The 20,120-nt window shown below is 42.9% G+C and overlaps 1 protein-coding gene across 1 annotated transcript; it reads right to left on the reverse strand.

The window, feature by feature from the left end:
- Window positions 1-1,587: 1,587 nt before the first annotated feature.
- Window positions 1,588-20,094, reverse strand: TMPRSS3 (transmembrane serine protease 3). The gene is made up of 17 exons (XM_074816713.1): window positions 20,077-20,094; window positions 18,518-18,662; window positions 16,419-16,529; window positions 15,422-15,538; window positions 13,499-13,622; window positions 12,321-12,446; window positions 11,543-11,586; window positions 10,607-10,772; window positions 8,924-9,093; window positions 6,724-6,819; window positions 5,463-5,605; window positions 3,672-3,965; window positions 3,068-3,159; window positions 2,903-2,925; window positions 2,548-2,745; window positions 2,189-2,203; window positions 1,588-1,667 (listed from the first exon to the last, which is right to left on the reverse strand). The coding sequence occupies exons 1-17, from the start codon at window positions 20,092-20,094 to the stop codon at window positions 1,588-1,590; spliced, it is 1,962 nt and encodes a 653-aa protein (XP_074672814.1).
- Window positions 20,095-20,120: the final 26 nt, after the last annotated feature.

Raw genomic sequence — 20,120 nt, forward strand, 5'->3', positions numbered from 1 at the left:
TATATTGTCCTGTGCAGAGAAAGGGCAGGAAAACAGGGAAGGTGACTGAGCGTGAATGCCTTGGTGAACTGTACAACATAATGTCAGCTTGGGAGTATTCAATGGCTGTTGCACTCCATGGTGCATCATAGATAGAGCAATGATTTTGGCTCTCTAGCCTATTGAAAGGCAGTAGAGAAGCTCCTCTTCCCTTTAAGACTGTTTAGTTATCTCAGAATTTTTCAGTAAAGTTACAACCTGTGTGTTGCTCATTTCAGAGCTATTTACCAGAAGAAAACACCTAGGAATTCAATTTTTAGGGACTTTGTTCAGAGCCACATGATAAAAGGTTTGACTTCAGAGATTTTTTTCTAACGAAAGTTGAACATACTTGCCAACTGCTTGCCAAAATTGCCAACTGTTGCTTCCTGCTTGCTTTATGGCTTCAAAAGAAAGACGGTACTGCATGTGCAACAGACCATGGACCTTATATATAAATATTTTAGGAGAAAAAGTCTTTATGTAATCTGGTTCTTGGAAGGTAAGTACTAAAATAATAGCTAACAACCTGATCGGAAGTTGTTCTAGTCTTTTACTCATGGTGCCTGCAATACTTTATTGTGATTGATTGCATCCTGGGTTATCAGTCTTTGCACTTTTTCTACTGTGAAATTTGTAGCTGACAGTAAATACTCATGCCCAGCATCCAGCATCCAGCTGCCTCTTCCATCCAAAAGAGGCTGAATGTGCAACAGTTTTCATTAAGTATAGTTACCAGTACCCAAAAGAAATGGTAAAAAGTAGTCTGTGAAGGTGCAAAGCTCAGAGCAGGTATCCAGAAGAGTGTGGTGAGTCCTTCTGTGGGGCTGGAGGGTGATGTGGGTTTTCAGAAGCCCAGCACACTGCCACTCTCCTCAGCTCTGCAGTTCTTCTCTCTGGGAAGCAAAACCAGTTATGCATCTATTCAAATGATCATGTTGCCACCTACTGAACTCTGAAAGAGAAACACTTCTTTTTTTCCTAACTGTACTAGGGTCACCAAAGGAAACACAGGGCTGCTGGAGCCAGTCCTGTCAGCTGGAGCTCTTCAGAAAAAGACACCACCTCTACATAAGAACTGTGGTCCAATACACATTGTGTGCACTGTGAACATCAGCAAATGCCATCAGCCTCTCTCACTGCTTTAGTTCACTGGTTCTCAGTCTTGCTTGAGGTGAGACAGGAAGCTCATAAAGAAATATAGTTATGGGAGATGAAGGAATATATTAGTAATAGTGGTAGATACTGTATGCATGGGACACATGCATACAGGGAGATAAGTAGGCTTTGAAGGGGTTTATTTTGTTTCCTCTTAGTTGTTCCGTTGCTGGTTTCTTTTTTTCCCCTTGTTTTGCTGGGGTGGGAACCTTTCATGTCTATTCAGATTTAATAGTTGAAGCATAATATTTCTCAGACAACAATGTGTGTAGGTCACTGGCACTCCCCTTAGTGCTATAAACTTTTTGCTTCCTCCCTAGTGGGACAGCTGTTCAAAATGGAGGCAGCAGAAATTCTGTTCACAATGTTAGAGAAACATCTTGCTAAATGGCATCAACTAATTTTCACCGCTTAGTGGAAACCAGTAAAAAACTTTTCTTCGCATTCACAGGAGAGAGCCTTTAGCAAAATGTCTGTATCTTCCTGAAAATCTGGGAGACAGAAGCACTTTATTCGGGTTTCAAAACTGGAAATGGAAGATCAGAAAACACAAATGCCTCCTCTTTGATCATGCCTTGAATTAGATGATTGTCCCTGTCCGGTGAGCTGTTATAAAGCTAATTTCCAGAAAGAAAGCTTTTAAGGGCATGTTGATGGCCAAATTCCTTATCTTGCAATTTTGCATCTTTTAGATCAAAATGGATCTCTTTCCTAATTCCTCTGCTAAGCTTTAGCTAAAAGAGTCAATTTTGTTTGAAGAAAGTATAGAAACTTCTGGAGAGACCAAAAGAACACCAGTCCATGATGAGCAACAGCAGGTAAGAGCAGATCAGGACAGTTATGACACACTACAGATCTGCCAGGTGCAAACCGTTCCCTTGGTCCCATTTTCAAAAGCACACTAGTTCTACTTTCTTCTGGTTTGTTTCAGAGTCCATTAAAAAGTGTCTGTGTTTCTATGCTGCAGTTTAAAACCCTTTCTAAGAGGATAAATTGGTGAATTAAAGTTTACATCTGAAGGATGTCCCTGTGAAAAATTATAACATGTTAGCATTTAGCTAAACAAAGATTTAGCTGTACTTTTGATTTAGCTGCACTTTTTTCTCCTTGATCACTTCTTTATAATGGAGATCTGTGTTTTCATTGGATATGAACTCTTCATCTGAAATGTCTGGGCTACTGTGTCTGCAAATGACTCACAATGATATATATACTTGGAGGGAAGAAAAAAAAAGTAATATTAGAAGTCTTAAAGACTTAGAAATGTTATCTTGTCTTCTTTAGCTTTGTTGAATAACAGATAAGCATGTGATAACATAAATCTTCATGTGTAATATAGGTTATGAAAACAGTACGTGTCATACAGTATACAGATAGGGGGCTGAAATGAAATTGCACACATAACCTTATTTTGGGCATTTTCTTGTCTGTGAATGCTTGATATTGGCACTTCGGTTTGAGGAGGAAGTCTCATATATTTCACAAAGGAGATGGGGGCAGGAGTGGTTTCACCACATGCCATCACGGTGGCACAGGCAGCTGTCAGGGCTGGGGGCTGTATTGCTGGTGCTGGAATAACATCACCGATATTCATTCAGTCATTCATTCATTCCAGCAAACTGGGTGCTGGAATAGCAGCACCGGCACCACTGTCTGTGAGGAGCAGGATGGGACGTACACTTTGGTGCTTAGGATGGCTTTGCCACAAAGCTAAGTAGGTGCCTACCTGTGAGCTGAGTGTCTGGACTCCTAGCAGGGCAGGGGAGGATGGTTCACTTGCCTCGTGAATGCACTATCTAGTGCCACTTGGGGTGTCTTAGTGTATTTGCCTGGCCTCCAGCAGTTGGTCTGGAAGGCCTCAGATCTCTCATAGATCCTCTATCATAGCTACCTGAGCTGTCGCAGGGTATCTGCGACATCCCCATGGGGATGGTGAATACAACCCAGGGCTAGCTGCAGATCCTTGCACTTCTGCAGGGACACCTGTGAGACAGGCAGTGAGCCTGGGCTTTCTAAAATGGCTCTAGATGCTTCTGCTTAGGCAACAGATCCCTGCCTGGAAGTCTTCTTGAAGGACAGTAATTCTGCTCAGCTGACTGAACCCATTATCTCTCTGGCAGACCTAGAGGGGTGCTGACAGCAGAGGACCTGGTCTCTGGAGACTGGGTCACCCTCAGGTCAGGTGAAGGTGGCTGCAGCATCCCCCCACTTCCTTGCCTCTGCTCTCCTCTCCTTCCAGCCCAATTTCTTTGGCTCACTCAGCTTCCACTTCCCAGGCTTTTTTATAGCAGCCTCACAGCTTCAGGTGAAATCCCCTAGCACTTTTTTCCTTGCCTCCACATCTCCTTACTCAGTTCTTTCACACCTCCATGTTCCCTGCTCTGCACCTCCAGGCTCCCTCCCCAGTCACTCCCACCTTCCTCTCCCCTCTCTAGCCCTGCCCCAGTGCTCCCCACATCTTGCTAAGACACCTGCACTCTGCTCTGCCCACGGACCTGCCCTGATCCCCAAACGCTCCCTTGGGTCACAGATGTCTGTATGACACAACTCAGCTGCGACAAATATGAGCTAAACACTGTGTGGCATAGGTGGAACAAAGCAACAACCAGAGGTGGAGAGACATGGCAAAACCAGACCTCCATCTGTTCGTGTATCCAGCCCAGGAAGGAGGTTGTTCGACTGTAGACGCCCGGCTTGTTCTTTTCTGCACAGCCCACTCCGAAGCTGGTGGTCCCCACCAACTTCCAGATACTCATATCTTCACATGCTAAAGGGCCCCCGCTATCTCCCTGGAGGACAAAGAATTAAAGCAAATGTCAGTGCCCCAGCAAGGGAGGGGAATGTCTATTTGGGGGGGTTTGGGAGAGGCATAATTCAGTCTCCTGTTCCCTGGGTCCTGGGAAAAGCATATGTTACAGCAGAAGTTGGAGACTTCTTAGAGATGTGTATTAGATCATATTTTTCTTTCCCCTGTTAGCAGTGCAGTACAACAGAAGCAATGTTGAAGTCTCCTGTTAAACAACATTTGGGTGTTGGGGAGCATGCCTGTCCTGCAGGCAGGGCATCGCTCATCTGCAGTCTCGATGTCATGGTCTTGGTCTCTCACAGCTGCTTCTCTCAAAAAGCTCCTAGCTATTGAGCTGAGCTGAGCCCAGCGTTGCAACAACAAGCTTGCACCCTGCCTCCTTCCCTGCCTGCTCCTGCACACAGTCTTGCATACTGCTTTTCTGGTGCTTCCCAGACACTTTGCTAGGCAGATTTGACACAATGGACTCACATCTAAGTAATGAAAACTTTCAATTTATTTTGCTGAAACACTTTCTCACCCTATGAGTGTCAGAACCAGCACAACAGAAGAAAGGGAATTTGGAACAAGTCTCTCTCTTTGGTGTGTAGGGTTCATTTTGTCACTTGGAGCCCTACGCTGAGCATGCTGCCTTTGGGCAGCTCTCCCAGGCATAGTGTAGTGCTGGTGCCCGGCACCTTGCTAGGGGTGTTGTGCAAACAAGTGCTTAAATGAAGATCTATGCACCTAATGCCTTTGCTTTGTCTTGTCCCATGCATAACTGGGACTGAGCAAGTCTGGAAACATGAAGTTCCTCCCCATCCCTTGATCTTCATCCATGACTAGTTAGGTCAGTCCACATTAGTGTGTATGGGGATGAGACCTGGCACAGGGTGGCCACTGTCATGACTCTGACAGTGATCTTGAATCATCACCACCCTGTGTTGTGAAGGATCCTCTGATCCATGAACTATGAACTATGATCTATGAATCCCTCTCCCCCAGAGTCATTATCAGTTGTCTGAGTTACTCAAACACCTCTCCCTTTCTTCCTTCCCCTGCCTCACTCTACTCTTTCCAAAATCACACACTTCTGTTTCTCTTATTGATATATGCTTTGGCTGCTTTTCACCAAGGGGTGTCTACACCTTGCAAGTCTCCAGAGATGCTCACAGTGCAGTGCTATTCAATGCAGTGCAGAGGCCACGGCCAGGGCAAAGAGATGTCACCATGCTGTAGCACATGCAATAAAAAAAAAAATGTCTTAAGTAAAATTGGCTTCAGAGTAGCAGATATGGTCCACAGAAGAAATGTAAGAAGGGAATTGTAGCACGTGAATGTGTGCACAGTCAGTGATTGATATTCGTGGTAAACAGAGTAAATGGCACAAAACTAAATGTTTGCTCAAGAAAAGCCTGGGAGTTCCTTCTGATAACTTATCACTCATATTTTTCCATTGCTGTTCTTAATGAGTACAGTTGCAGTTTGGAAACTTCCATACCTGGCAGGTGTCTACCCCTCCCTTTAGGAAACCGGCACAAAGCATTGAAGAAGTTATGATCCCACCGTAGACATCCCTGTGATTGCAAATTGCATTAGAAATCAGAGGAACACCTGCATAATTCATGGTGTCAGATGTATCACCTGTTCAAAAAACAAAAACAAAAACAAAGAAAAAACTCTCTATCCTTGAAATTAAATACCAGTTATAAACAGAAAATGTTTTAGTACATGAAGAATTGGCAAGCAAGGATGAAAGAAATATGGTTAAAATGACAACATACAAGTAAGGCAACTAGGTGTCTCATCACTTACAGAATCCAGTAACTAGCAATTCTATAGAGCTGTGGATTATCACAGTATACAATATAAAGTTGTACATTATATATTTCTACTTCAAACTAGACAATTATTGAGAGTAATGAACTTAAAAGCTAGTTGGACAGTCTTCAATACTAGTGCCAAAATTTGTTTCAAATTTGTTCCCTGCTCTGTTAGTCAACAAATCATCTGCAAACATCTGATTTATTTTATAAATATTTATTTTATTTTATTCAGACTGAATGGATCATCTCTACAAATGAGCGTATTTGCACACTGTCTGTTGTCAACTTATAGCTGACTTTTTATGTGGTAGACCTTGCTTTCATTTTTTTTCCTATTTCGCTATTATCTCTAGGTCAGGTAACGCACTGTTCTCTGAACAACAGGAACACGTTAAATGAGATGAAAGAAGAATGATGAAAAACAATGACCTGAGAATTCAAGCATTTTCACAGGGAAGCGATTCAATATATATTATTGATTAACATGACCTGTGAGTCATGGTTAAAAAAAAAAAATAAAAAATCCCTTCTCTTTATGACATTATTTACAGATCCAATTTCTACATTAACCTGCTTGCCTGAAAATGCATACATGCTTTCTCCAAAAAACTGGATGGTTGATACTTGCATTCATGTACTTTCTATGCTTGAAGTTTTAAAGGACACAATCTGTTTGACTGAGGCTGAGTACAACGTTGTGGATGGTGTTGCTGTCTACGTGTAATTTTTAACATTTTCACAGAGCGTACCCATCCATTCCTTGTGATAAGGGCACTTTTGCAGTTCAGGATGAGCATAAAATTTAGGAATATGTCTTCTTTTCCCCCCAGATACCCCAGAAAACTTAATGTTGAACAATGCTCCAACCAAATCCTGTATTTACTGTATGTGAGATGTTTTCATGTAGTGTAATCAACAGCAGCCCATTTAAAATACCTCCTTCCACAGTTGCTCCCCATCCTGATACCCAACACATTTTCCCTTCTGGGAACTGTTCACCAAAATTAGGCAGACAAATTGGCTCTATGTGACCTATTAAAAAAAAAAAAAAAAAAGAGAGAGAGAAGAGAATTGCTTTTAAAATTCAGCAAAAAAATTATATGCCTCAGTAAAACTTGAGGATTTTGCTTGCAGTGAACTTGTTATGAACACCGCCTGCTCCCCACATGAATAGCCCAACAGTGCTGCGGGTCTTTTGTCTTATGGCCAATACCATACGTTTGAAACAATACCTGCACCAGGACTAATTAGCTTCAAGTATTAAGTGACAGAAGGAGGTGTTGGCAGGTCAATAAATTGAAGAATGAGCAAACAAAAAATGCGCCATGCACGCAGGTGACGAGCAGATCAAAGACTCCGGGGCATGCTGCTCAGGGAGAGAAATGACCTTGGTTAACCACGGCACGACTGTATGGCACCTCCTAACAGGTTTTGTGCCACGTCATGTACAAAGAGCCATGCGTACACATCTCTTTGCCCTTCTGTAAGGGCAACAAGACATCTGCGGTGCTCTTTGCTTCCCACCCATGAGTTCATAGCGTTTCAGTGCCTCTGTGCCCTGGGGCACTGAATGCCATGCAATATAATCAGTGTTTGATGCTGTGGGGACAAACTGTGATGTGTCAAGATGAGCTGGCACTGAGTAGAGGGAGGGAAGATACAAGGTATTACTGGGCAATTCCTAGTGGTGCAGTTCTCCATAGTGCAATGATCCCAGCTCAAAGCATTGAGCCTCCAGCATGGAGCCTCCAAGCCCCCCAGGCTGCCCCCAGGGCATAGCAGGTATCTTGCTCAGTTGCGGAGCCATTACTGTTCTTAACAGCCTCCCAGACCTATTCCTGAGCAAAAGAAACCAGCAGTAGCTGAGATATAAAACAGAACAAAATCAAGCTTAATTTTCATTCAAAGTGGGAGTTTAAAGTATTTCAAGAGAATTTATTTAGGAACTGACAATCTAGATGTGTCAGAGCACCAGCTCCCCTTTGCAGAGAGCTCACAGTGATTAGGAGGTATTGGCAGGTGATCATTTAAATTCATACAATATTGTTACACATTATTTCAATTCACTAACTGTGTCAGCTGTAGGTAGCATCCTGCGAGAAAATAAAAGTATTTTTAATTTAAAAGCATCATTATGTTTGAACTGTCTTTTCTTCTCTTTGAAATTTAAGCTTGATTTTCAGCTTCGGACCCTGCTGGATCTCCCCGTACTCACAGAAGGGACATGATAAAAATCTCCACAATCTCCAAGTAAAATGAGGTGGGGCATTTATTTTAGATAGGAAAAATATTTAGAAAGAATAAAGTTAATGTTTGCCTATTGTTAAATGCCTTCAGTAAGCCAATACCAGAACAGACTGGGAACATTTTGCAGAGCCCTGTGACCATGCTGTGTAGGAGTCTGGGCCGCGCTGGGAGAAAGTTAGTGCAGACAGAAGAATGCAAGGACGAAGACAAGGGCAGCAAAATAAGGCTGGCAAAAACACACAAGATAGCAGATAAGTGAGAAACACGTGTGGTCAGCAAAAGCACACAAGTCTGAGCAAAACAGGGTATGAGATAAGGGAGTTTTGGCAAGTTTTGGGCTTTATGTGCTAATTGCAATTAACCAATGCAAATGCTTGTAGAGGCACGTGAACAGCGCGTGTAGATGACCTGTAGCCTATTAGAAGATAGATGAGCGCGTGTACGGAACTTAGTAGAGTATAAATGTAACCAGAAAAGGAATAGAATATAACAATAACTATAATAAAAAAGATGGACGACCTGATCATCACATTGGTGTTGCGTCGTTTCTGTTCCTGCATGGAGAAATAAGGACCCCGGCTAATGGTGACCCCGACAATGCTGTTGCTCTCTGTGGCTGGATACCAAGTACAGAGAAGTTCCTGATACTGAGGGTGGGGGTTTCTGCCGGTGTAGTCTAAACAGGGATTGCTGCCTCACCATCACAGCAGCAGGCTGGCTACATCTACGCTGCACATCTCTCATTGCTTTTAGAGGCAGTGGGGATCCACCTGTCCTGGGTCAGGCATAGGGCACCAACAGAAATTTCCCTGTCTGTACTAGGAAAGACCCATCTTGCTTTTATCTAGAAAGGCGAGAAAGTCAAGTGAAAGCTAACAGAAAGAATTACCATTGAGAGCAAGCGGTGCTGCCAGTTTCATCAGTGCTATATCATTTCCCATTGTCTTGGGTTTATAGTTTCGATGGTATATAATTTTTTCCACTGAATATGGGTGAACCTGGCTGTCTTGCTGAGTCACAAAACCAACCTGCACACTCCATGAGCTCGGCAAGTACAAGCTGAAACAAAGAGGTAGGAGAGAGTGAAAAACCGTCAAGAAAACCCTCAGGTTTTCTAATTGTCTCCTGGGCTTACAAACCACATAAAACTCTACAGTCAAATAGCTGCAGTCTGCTGCACTTGCCATCTATTAATATTGGCTATGTTTGGCACCTAATTTCAAGACATGTAGAAAGGGTGACTAACCTTGGTAACACACTGAGTCACTGGCACATTATCTGTGCAGCTTTCTACAAATATGTGAGTTTTGAATTGGCCTACCTGTCTGTCCTCCTGTGTGACCCCACAGCAGTCGATGCTGCTGCCTGGCACACGTGCTCAGCCATCCGACTAGCTCAGCCGCACTTGTGGCAAGGCATTCTCAAGGGAGAGGCTTTCCTTCTGGAAGGTGCTTCTGACCCCAGTTTATGAGCAGCCACATCCTTCAGCCTCCAGCACACGAGCAGCTCCTCTTCTCTTGGCTTCTCCCCACCAGGCTAGCAGTGGGTTAGCGGCAGTGCTGGGGAAAGGCTCCAGGGATGTGGGCTGTGTTACCAGCTCCCATCCCCATCAGCCTTTGAACACACCACAACCAACTGTGTTGTGGGGGCACAGAGCTAAGGACAGAAGTCCTAAAATGCTTAATTCCTAAGCAATTATTTTTATGGCAACACAGGGCTGTAAACAGAATCTAGGAGTGGGATTTGTCTGTTCCATCTCTTCTCTCTACTGGGTATAAAAGCATCCTGCAGGACTTGCTCAGAAGCAGGCACTGGTGTTGTGGGTGCCTAAAAGTGGTCAGACAAATCCCATTTTAGCTGTTTAAATGTCTTTGGTGAAAGTGGCCTGGAGTTTGTGAGAGAGAAAAGAGCTCTCCTGCACTATTAGCAACAAACAAGACTGCAGGACCAGACAACTGTTTATAAATGAGAAGGCTATATTTATAATTACACAAAGAAGAGGAGTCTAAATAACTGTTTAGCATCTATTTACAACTCAAAGACTACTTCAGTAGCATAAAAAGGAGCAGTGAGTATGTGGGCACTAAGTACAGTACAACTTACTACCTCTGATTGATCCTGTCAACTTGAACAGCATTGTGTAATTTATTTTGGAGTTCCAGAGTACCAGAGCAGCCAAGTACATATTCCTCCTGAGCTGTTAACTCACATGCAATATACAGAAATTGCAGATTGGGATACCTAAAATCTAGCACTCAAGTGTTGTTTTAAGCCAATTTCCCAGGAAGCTGGGAGTGCCCAGAATATCTGAAAACTGGGGTCCCTGATTTGGACCTGACTCTCTCTTTGGGAGATAGTCTTCAACAAAGTCTTGTACTTGTGCAAGAAGAGATAGAGATGGTTTAAATGTTATGGAGCAAGCCCATGAAATAAGGATAACCCAATCTCTACTGCAGTTCATATTTTAAAAGAAAGCACAGTGCATCAGCCCGCCTCTGCAGTGGCCCCACACACAGACCCATTTGAAGCCAGGTCAGTGGGACACCCCAAGAAAGACAATTTAGGGACTTACTCGTAGACGCAGTGGGCGGCCGTGATGATCCAGCGTGGGGTGATGACAGACCCTCCACAGAGGTGGTGCCCGTGGAACTGCAGGCTGACCTGCCAGGGCCACTGCCGGGGGGAGGCCGCATTGCCCCCCACAATTCGTGGCCCGTAGCTGGCCCGCGTCCCGCATGCTGTGAGAAAGCAAAGGTTATGGTCCGTGAAGAAAACGCAGGCATGGTTTTGGTCACCTTCAGCCCCTCTACTCCCAGCCTTGCTGAGGCTTGAATGTCTCTGCAGCAGGACTGGCCCCATCCTCATGGTCCACATCTTGAGTTGTGGCTGCCCCCAGAAGTTTCTCCTCTTTCCTCCCACCCCTGCAGCATCATGCCTGGCAGCTGGCATGGGGGCTGTGGCGTTCACATCTTCTCCCCTACAAACATAGCGCTCAGCTGAGCTACAAAACCCCTTGTTCTGCCCTTCTTAAATGCACAGGGTCCCAGGGACCCACACAGGCAGGCTGAAATATCTCCTCTTTCCTGGTGATTATTTTGCTGTTGTTTTTTGAATTTTCATATCCCTATGTGAAAACTAGCTGATATGGAGAGGTGTGGGATGAAAGTTCAAATGTTAAGACAGATTTCCCTTTCCCTGATGAGACGGCAAGGAGTTGGAATTACAATATCAGTCCATGGACTCAACTCACAATCCTTAAATATTTGTCTACTTCTTACTGTGATTCTCACCAAAATGCCCCTGCTACCTGATGCTCCCTATCTGCTTTACCAGCCTTTTCTCACTTTCTGAAATTCTTCTAAATTTTATATAAGAAATATAATTTTTCTTTGGAGTGATAAACTGATGGCAGAGTATGCCCTAAGTACACAATTCCTCCCAATTCTTGCCATGCAGTGGATGAAGATGGAGAGTTTCTGATTTTATTTTCACTTTTCCTGATTCTTACCCAAACATTTTAAGATGATCACATTGCCAGAAGTGCATTCCTCTCTAAGATGAAAAGACAGTGCAGTATTAGTTCCGATTCACAAATACTGGGGTTTTTTTCAATATTGTGTCATATCCGTGTACAGCTATGTGCAGGTAAATATAAGTAACTCATATATTGAAAGAGGTACAAGGTCATATACTCATCCAATCTGCTCAGGGCATTTAGCTGAAATACTTAAATTAGGAACTTAAACACCACCAGGAGCCTGCAGACCACATGTTGCCCTGCTGAAGAGTGGTTCACTCTTCTGCAAGGGGATGCTCATCAGCAATTTTCAACATGTGATCTGTAGTCTCCTTGGATACATAGCTTGCTTCTCAGTGAAAGGTAACTAAGAAAAACAAGAAATTGTCAGGAGGAAGAAATGGACCATAAAGGGTTCATAAACCCACTGGGAAATATCTAGGGATCTGTAAACTGAAACAAATGGCTTCAAAATCGGGAAAGATAAGTGCCTGGTGTCTATCCATTTGCAAAAAAAAAAGGGATCATGGGACAAAAAGGCTTTTCAAATAGCTCATTTTAAAGCCTTTGTTGATTTTAATGGGCCTTGAATCAGGCTCTTAATTTGTATTCCAGCAAGACTGCTACTGAACCTTGGTCTATGATGCATAACAATTCCAATCACTTATGAAGTACTACATGCCTGAAAAAACAGGCAACAATCTCAAGTTATTAACAATTCTTCTATTGATTGCTCTCTTTCTGTCAGGATGAACAAGCTGAGGCATACCTGAGGTTTGTTGCATTGTGCAGGGATGTCACTTGATCAGCTGATAACCAGTGGCTGAGGGATACAAAATGTCTTTGAAACTGTTTTTCAACTGCAGCCACAGGCAGGTAACCTGAACTCACGTAACTGCAAATAAACCATAAACACAGCTTCCTCAGAGAGCATTTCAGTAATCTATTTAAATAATTCAGCGGTTCTGCTAATGAAAACCCAGTGTAGAAACCACAATAATCGGATTCTGACACTTGATAAAGTAATCCTATCCTCCCCAAGAAACACTTCTTATAATGTGCACGTATTTCTGCCATAATCATGTGTGGAAGTCACACATGCTGAGAGACATTTAACTTGCAGAGAAAGTAAATTTTAATTCTAATATTGTAATAAAGCTTTTATTGTAACTGGCTGGCACATTTCCTGAAGCACTAACAAGCTCATTGTCTCCTTTTTCTAGAGTTACATTTTGCAGCGGGGAGGATGAATAATTTGTAGGTTTTTCTTGTCTTTTTTGTTGAACAATTAAGATGTATTTTATCCTAAAGGCAACAAGAATTTATTTAAAGAAGCTTTATACTGCTAACTATAATGTGCACAAATCAGAATTATGCCATTGTAAGACATAACAGAGCATCACTGCAAGTCACAACTTCAAGCTCTTTCTCAATTGTGTGAAAGTTTGTGAAAGAAATGGTGTTTTCCAGGAATGGGATCAATCCAGTATGAACTGCCTTACCAGCTTTTTCTCTAATTTTGAGGTGGACCTCAATTCCTAACAGATGTCATGACATGAATTGTATATACAATTTTCCTACAGAGGAAGTAAAAGAAATTGGAACAGCTCTTATGTTTTTTAATGCCTCTCTGACAGGCTGTTAACTACTAGAAAGAGAAGCAGCATTCAGGCACCTGCACCTCATAGGGAAGATTTAACCAAACCATTGTATTTAGCCATCATTCAGGATTTATAGCAGTAATAAATGGTATTTGCAGTACACAAGTATTCAGGACTATTTCCCACATCATCCTAAAGCTTCTCAACTATATCATTCACAAAGGTGAATTGTTAAGTCCTTTTTTCTTTTAAAGCACAGACTAATACAAGGTTTCACTAGAAAGGTTGAAAACCTCAGAGTTTGTTCAAAATGCCATGTAAACTTTCTTCCATTTTGTGTTCATACCTTGAGAAACCCAGGTGTTTGCAGGTAGCATTTCCATATTCTGCTTTCCAGTCATCAGAGCAGACTGTTCGCCAGGATCCAGAAGTGAACACTTGCAGCACTGCTTTCTTGCCACTCAACCTGACTTTGAGATTCAGGAGAAGAAAAGCCTGAGTGAGTTGTGAAGAAGAACCAACAGGTACACAACAATGTCAGTGCACCACTGTGGCATCTATATTTCTTCGCTCACTGAGTTTTAACTACTTGTCTTTTTCATCACTTGGATCCTTTGACAGAACTTTTCTGTGCTTTTTTTTTTCCCACTTAAGGAAGGAAACTAAGGTATGCTGAGCTAGAACAGCCAGGAGAAAGAAGTCTATGCTCATGGAAAGGGTAGGGGATGCTAGCTGTAATACTGCTCAGACAGACCCAGTACACTTGCCCTCCGGTGAGACAAAGCAAGTCTTGCTGACTGCAGTGAGTTGGAGTGGCAGGTGTTTGGCACTGAGAAAACCTGCAATAAAGATAAGTGATGAAGGGGGTTGGCACCTCCTGCACTGCACCACACAGCACAGTCAGAGAGGTGCATGCACTTGCACCCAGATGCCCCTGGGCTCCCATGGAGTGTCCTACCTGCTTACCTCTGCTGAAATGATGCTGGCATGTCTGAGCTGATGAGCGTGTAAAGGCTGGGGAGAGGAGAGATGCGCAATTTGGGAGCTCGGTTCCCAAGAACTCCCTCCCTGCACCAGCCTGACTCTGCTCAGCACAGCCCTTCCCTGCAGGTGGCCACAGGGCTGAGCCACCCCATGGAGCCAGCACTGCTGCGAGCTGTGCTGCCTCCGTCCAAGAGACCGATGGGGAAATACTGCAAGAGGCCCAGGTACAGAGCCATCACCCATGGTCCCTTTGTCCTGCATGTTGCCATATCCTCCCCACCACTGCACCAAGCTGCTGCCAGGGCACAGAGGCTCAGATGAGCAGGAGGCACCTTGACCTGGGAAAGGGCACATCTACATGGTCTTCTCAGGGAGAAGGGAGGCCGCGCACACGGTCACTGCTGGACAGGGATTTCCTTCAGGTGCTTGTGGGCCAGGGTTATGGCATTGCAAAGGCAGACAAGAAAAGCAGACACATTGCCCACAGGCTCCACAGAGGCCTGAAGCCTCCCTGGGGAAAACACACCAAAGTTTGAAGTATTGTGAGGGGTTAGTTTGGGCCAGAAGCTCATGGCTCTTGTCATTCCTTGTATTGCACAGACAGAAAGCTGTGCTGCCTCCTCACACATAGGTATACAAATCAGAATTACAAATGCACTGATCTAAAAATCAGTTATTCTCCTTACTAATATTAGAGTCCTTTCCCTCCAGTGGTTGCAAACACCACAGTCATCTTCCATAGCACAGGACAGGAAGGGACCATTTAAAATGGCCCTCTGATGCCCAAAACCCTTACAGAAACTCAGACAGAGGGGCATACATTTCACACAGGAAGAAGCAAACTCCGTGGTACTCAGTGCACAAAAGGCAGTGCTGATGTCTCCCATAATGGGCTTTTGCAATCTTCAAAACCGACACAGTCAACTGTGTGCCAGTAGATACAGAGAGTGCTGTATATACACACTATAAGGCAGTGATCTTATACCTTGCAGGCAGAGGAAATGCTAACAGTCAAAAAGCATCTAGACTTCTAATAGAGAAACATGCTCGATATGGCAGTAGCAATATTCAGAAATCATTCACATTTATCTTAAGAACAGCTTGATTTCTCATAAACTGTAAATCGATACCTCAGAGAAATTGTTCCTCTGAAGTGGTGATTTAGATAATCCATCAGTCTCTATCTTCCTTGACTCACGCAAACTCTTTACAACATGCATTTCTTGATAACATGCCAGATGCTACAGGAGGAGGTAGGAGGGATTTATAATCAAATATAAATTACCACATCCGTACTCATCCTCCCCTTCTTTACAGTTGAAGACACCGTTGCACCTGGCAGTTTTCTGGATACACTTAAATGATGATCGGCAGCGAAACTTCCCAATGCAGTTATATTGGACTAACAAGAATGAAAGAAAACAGGGTGATGAAAACACACTTGGATATTAATTTAACACTTCTGACTTCCATTATCGGGCCAGATTTCTGTCTTGCTAATGAAAAGATAACTCCTGTACTCTAGGAACTTTTGAAATACAACCTGGAGGTTGCTACCTGGTGCTGCTAAACTCATCCATTAGTAATGACTTGTAGGATGAGTCAGCCTTGCTGTCTGTGCTGACTCCTTCCCAGCTCCCTCTACCCAGTTTATGTTTCGCTCCAGAGCAAGTTTCTGCCTGGCGCCTCAGCCCCTCAGCAGCAAAGCAAGGAGACCCTTGCAAAATAGGGCCGATGCTTCAACCTCCTGCAAGCTTATCCCTGTTGCAGCTGTGAAGGCACTGCTCTAGCATCAACACATTTGGCACCTAGACCTGGGCAGGTCACACTTTCCAGTCACAACTAAACTCATGCTGTGTTTTCTTTTCCTTTGTAGAAGTAGTTTGTGATAGGGGAAAGTTCTTTAATTCTTTGAAAACAAACTTACTTAGAGAAATTAATTACAGGACAAAATTATGGCGTGTGCTGCTTGAAGCCTCCCCCAGCTTCTAAACTCTTAGCTCACCACCCCAGAGAGGAACTGGTGAAATTTTACTAGAGAAAGGTTTCCTGGAGCTGCAGGTTCCCTAGTGTTGTAAATATTACAACAATCCTTTCATGAGTGCCAGATCTATTTTATCCCTACATGTAAATAAAATTTAAAGCCATCACATCAACAAGATTTTTTACTTCAGCAAACAAGCTGCAGTAGCCGTTTAATTCCATTATAAGTAAAAGGCTCATGAAAAATTAAGCATTTGAATGGTTAAGCGAGAACTTAATGAATAACTAATTGTACTCACCACCCAGGCCAATGGCAAGTGCTAGGATTACTGCAAGGAAGAAACCACAGATATATGGAAAGTATTTTAGGGAGAGAAAAACTTGGCACATCGAAGGTGGTTCAATATCTCCTAGAAACCAAACAGAGAGAACAGTTTCTGTGAAGTTAAACCAGCTTGAGTTTGCAATGAGAAAGATTTATCAAATATTAAACTAGATGGCAGTAGTAACCCCTTCATACACTTCAGGAGCCGAGCTGACCTGACCCACAGGTGTTCGGATTCCCCCAGCTCAGGGGCTGAGAAGGCTCCAAGTGCTTTGTAGCTGGCTGGTGCTCTCAGACACCCCTTCAGCATTTGCCTCATGAGGGATCTGAATTGTGCCCTTACAGAGCACCTGGCCTGTCCTCAACACAATTGAGAATATGAGCTCTAAATTTTTATTTTTGTGGGCTGCATCACACTGCAAGCTTTAGAAGTATATAAGCACCTCTCCTGAAAATGTGAGTTCCAGTATGAAAATGAAATTTAGACCTGTTTTGTTTGTGTAATCAAACCTGTGTCCAGGGTACAGGTATACTCTCTGAAGACTTCAGAAAGCTCAGGTGAACGAGTAAATTCTTTCAGTGGAAGTAGCAAAGAACAAACTAGTTTGAGTCTCCTCCTGTCTGTGATGACTCCTGACTCTTGCCGGTACCGAGCCTACAGTCCCAGTGCTCCCTCCAGCCATAGCCCCACCTGGACGCTGCTCTGAACATTGTGTCCAGGACAACGGAAATCCTGAGATGAGGCTGGAGGCCACACAGCTTTGCCTCATGCACCAGGGAGCTAAGTCCTGTGCACGATGCATTCCTCCAGAGTTGGGGTAACAGAGACATGGAAACAAGTAAGAGGAGCCTAAAGATTTGAACAGGAACAGGGATATTGGAAAAAGACAAGACTAGTTAGTAAATAGGTGTTCAAGACAAGGAGGAGGAAAGTCACTGGTCCTTTTGGACTTGGAAGCAAGGTTAACTAAAAATAATAGAAAGATAAATTTGAAAAAAAAAAGGACCCCCAAACTAGTCTTGAAAAATGTGGGAAAAGGTGATCTGTTTTAAGTTTTGCTGTAAAGACAAGGAGAGAACTGAGCAATGGCTCAAGGCTGACTTTTGAGTTTTCAAGGAAAAAAGATGCATCTGAAGTTAAAATATGTATCAGTAATAAATACTGAATACATTTCATGAGCTGGACCAGTCCTGCTCACCAACCACCTCCATAGCTGACCTCAATTTAGTGGTATTGTCAACCTGGAAGACAACAGATTCCCCTGAATATAATGAATGGTTTACTTGTTTCAAATGTATTCTGATATACAAAGGACAAACTATGGGAAAATAGCATACACAGCTCGGTCATGGGTGCATACAGGAACTGGCAGAACCTTGTCTTCAGTTTTAATTCATGCAGCTCTTCACCCCCTCATTCTTCAAGCTTTGATTTTGAGATTGGCAGACACAATCAGTCAAAGATGAGGAGCATCTCACAGTGTTTATAGACTCACAAGTAAATCTCAGCCTACACAGATTCTCTCAGTAGCAGCTGAGTAACTGGTTTTGGCCATGGAGTTGATGTCTGGTATGCCAAAAATCTTAGACAGCTGTAGTAGCTAATGGACTAGAAAATTAAATTGCTCTATCTTCATCCTTGATGATCAGCCTGCCTCTGTTGAAGTTAATGGGGTTTTTTGCCATGAAAACTATGGGAAGTAGCAAACATTCATGCTATTCTTCCAAGGTTGCTGTATTGTATATTCAGTTTTTTAATGGACCAATTTCCAGGTTTGTAAAATTTCAAATAAGCCATTCAAAAATGTGTCTGAAAAGCATGGGCAAATATTTGGTTTGTGGCTGAAGGGTGTGAATAATCTGGCTGTGAAAAATGCTTGCATACGCAAGCAGACACAGGATGTCATCACCTGTTAATATGCTGGCAAAACTCACTGCAGGGGAATGAGGTGTTTCTTCTTCCTCTAGGTGATTGCTTTCTGTGAATGAGTGGACAAGCATAGTTTTGCAAGGCTAAAGACCTACATTAGCCATTTAGATTACAAATGTCAAAAAGCTGTGCAGTATCCCTACCAGATCCATCTGCGCTGGGGTCCACTTTTGCTTGTGGTATGAAGAAAAATCTTTTGAAGGAAAACTGAATTTCTGGTACTGGCGGTTCATCTTCTGTAACAGAGATGATTTCAAGACTTCCAGTAGTGGGATTTGTCTCTTGTACCTGACTCAACAGGAGAAAAAGAAAAAAAAGATAATCTCCTTGTAAAATGTTAGCATAGAATCAGAGAATCGTTTGGGTTTGAAGGGACATTTAAAGATCATCTAGTCCAACCCTCCCCTGCAAAGAGAAGGGATGTCTTCAACTAGATCAGGTTGCTCAAAGCCCCATCCAACCTGGCTTTGAATGTTTCCAGGGATGAAGCATCTGCCACCTCTCTGGGAAACCTGTTCCAGTGTTTCACCACTGTCATTGTAAAAAAAATTTCTTCCTTGTATCTAGTCTAAATCTACACTCTTTCAGTCTAAAACTGTTACCTCTGGTTCTATTGCAACAGGCCCTGCTAAAAAGTTTGTTCCCATCTTTCTTATAAATCCCCTTTAAGTATCAAAAGACCACAATAAGGTCTCCTGGAAGCCTTCACTTCTCCAGGCTAAACAACCCCAACTCTCTCAGCCTGTCCTCACAGGAGAGGTGTTCCAGCCCTCTGATCATTTTTGTGGCCCTCCTCTGGACCCGCTCCAACAGGTCCATGTCTTTCGTGCGCTGAGGACTCCAGAGCTGGATGCAGTACATTAAGTTATGCACTCAATGTTCATGAGAGCAGCTCTTACAATTAGTTTACCAGCAACCTACTGAAGTTAATTTTTGCTCAAATTTGTCTCAGTACTGTAGCTACTTTTAATAACTCACACTGGGGGTTGATGAATCCATCCCCTGCTCTCTAATTGCAATAGGAAACAAGAGAAAAACTAAAAAGTGTATGACACCTGCACAGGATCCTCATGCAGCAGCCCACTGAATTTTACTCCAGAAAACCTTTGATCACTTTCTACACAGTGAAAAACAATTAAAACAGGCGACACTAGAATTCAAGGTAAATAGATTTGAAATGTTTATTTCTGACTCTGCTTCTGCACACTGTCACTGGCAAAAGGATTCAGACTTTTGAACTCACAGTGGTGTGAAATAGGTCCAAGTTTGTTAAAGACAGTGGTGCTGGTAAGATGTAAAAGCAGTTTGTTTGCAGAGCCAGTCCCAGAAAATGCTTACAATCACACATTTTAGGCAAAGAATACTTTTTGTCTGTGACACTGTGTTTTTAAGTCACCTGGGATATCTTTTAACCTTTCAGTCAACAACTACAATAAGGTTTCTGCTCTTTCATTTGATAAAATTTCATGCACATTTCAAAAATGAAGATAAATTACATTTTATATAGAATCTGCTAACTTTAAGGCAGCAAAAAGGACAGCTTGCTCTACGTGATTTTTAGATATTTTAAAAAAGCCTTTGAACTGGTGCATAAGTTGTCCATCCGGATACAAAACAGCATTGTGAAGTATACTACACGAAAGGTAAACACTGATGTGTCGTTTATTTAGAGGATATCACATGCTCCCAAAACTTCACTCACCTCTTCCTGAGAAGTCATAGTTAAAAGCAAAACTGTTTTCTTTC

Source organism: Strix aluco, chromosome 2, assembly GCF_031877795.1.
Source record: "Strix aluco isolate bStrAlu1 chromosome 2, bStrAlu1.hap1, whole genome shotgun sequence".
In the NCBI taxonomy this organism is placed as follows: Eukaryota; Metazoa; Chordata; class Aves; order Strigiformes; family Strigidae; genus Strix; species Strix aluco.

What these genes read in the sequence shown, in the direction of transcription:
- TMPRSS3 (XM_074816713.1), bottom strand. An exon ending in ACTTGCCATTGGCCTGGGTG is followed by an intron (nt 15,539 to 16,418) that starts GTGAGTACAATT and finishes CATTCTTGTTAG; the next exon opens with TCCAATATAACTGCATTGGG. An exon ending in AAACACCTGGGTTTCTCAAG is followed by an intron (nt 12,447 to 13,498) that starts GTATGAACACAA and finishes GTTTATTTGCAG; the next exon opens with TTACGTGAGTTCAGGTTACC.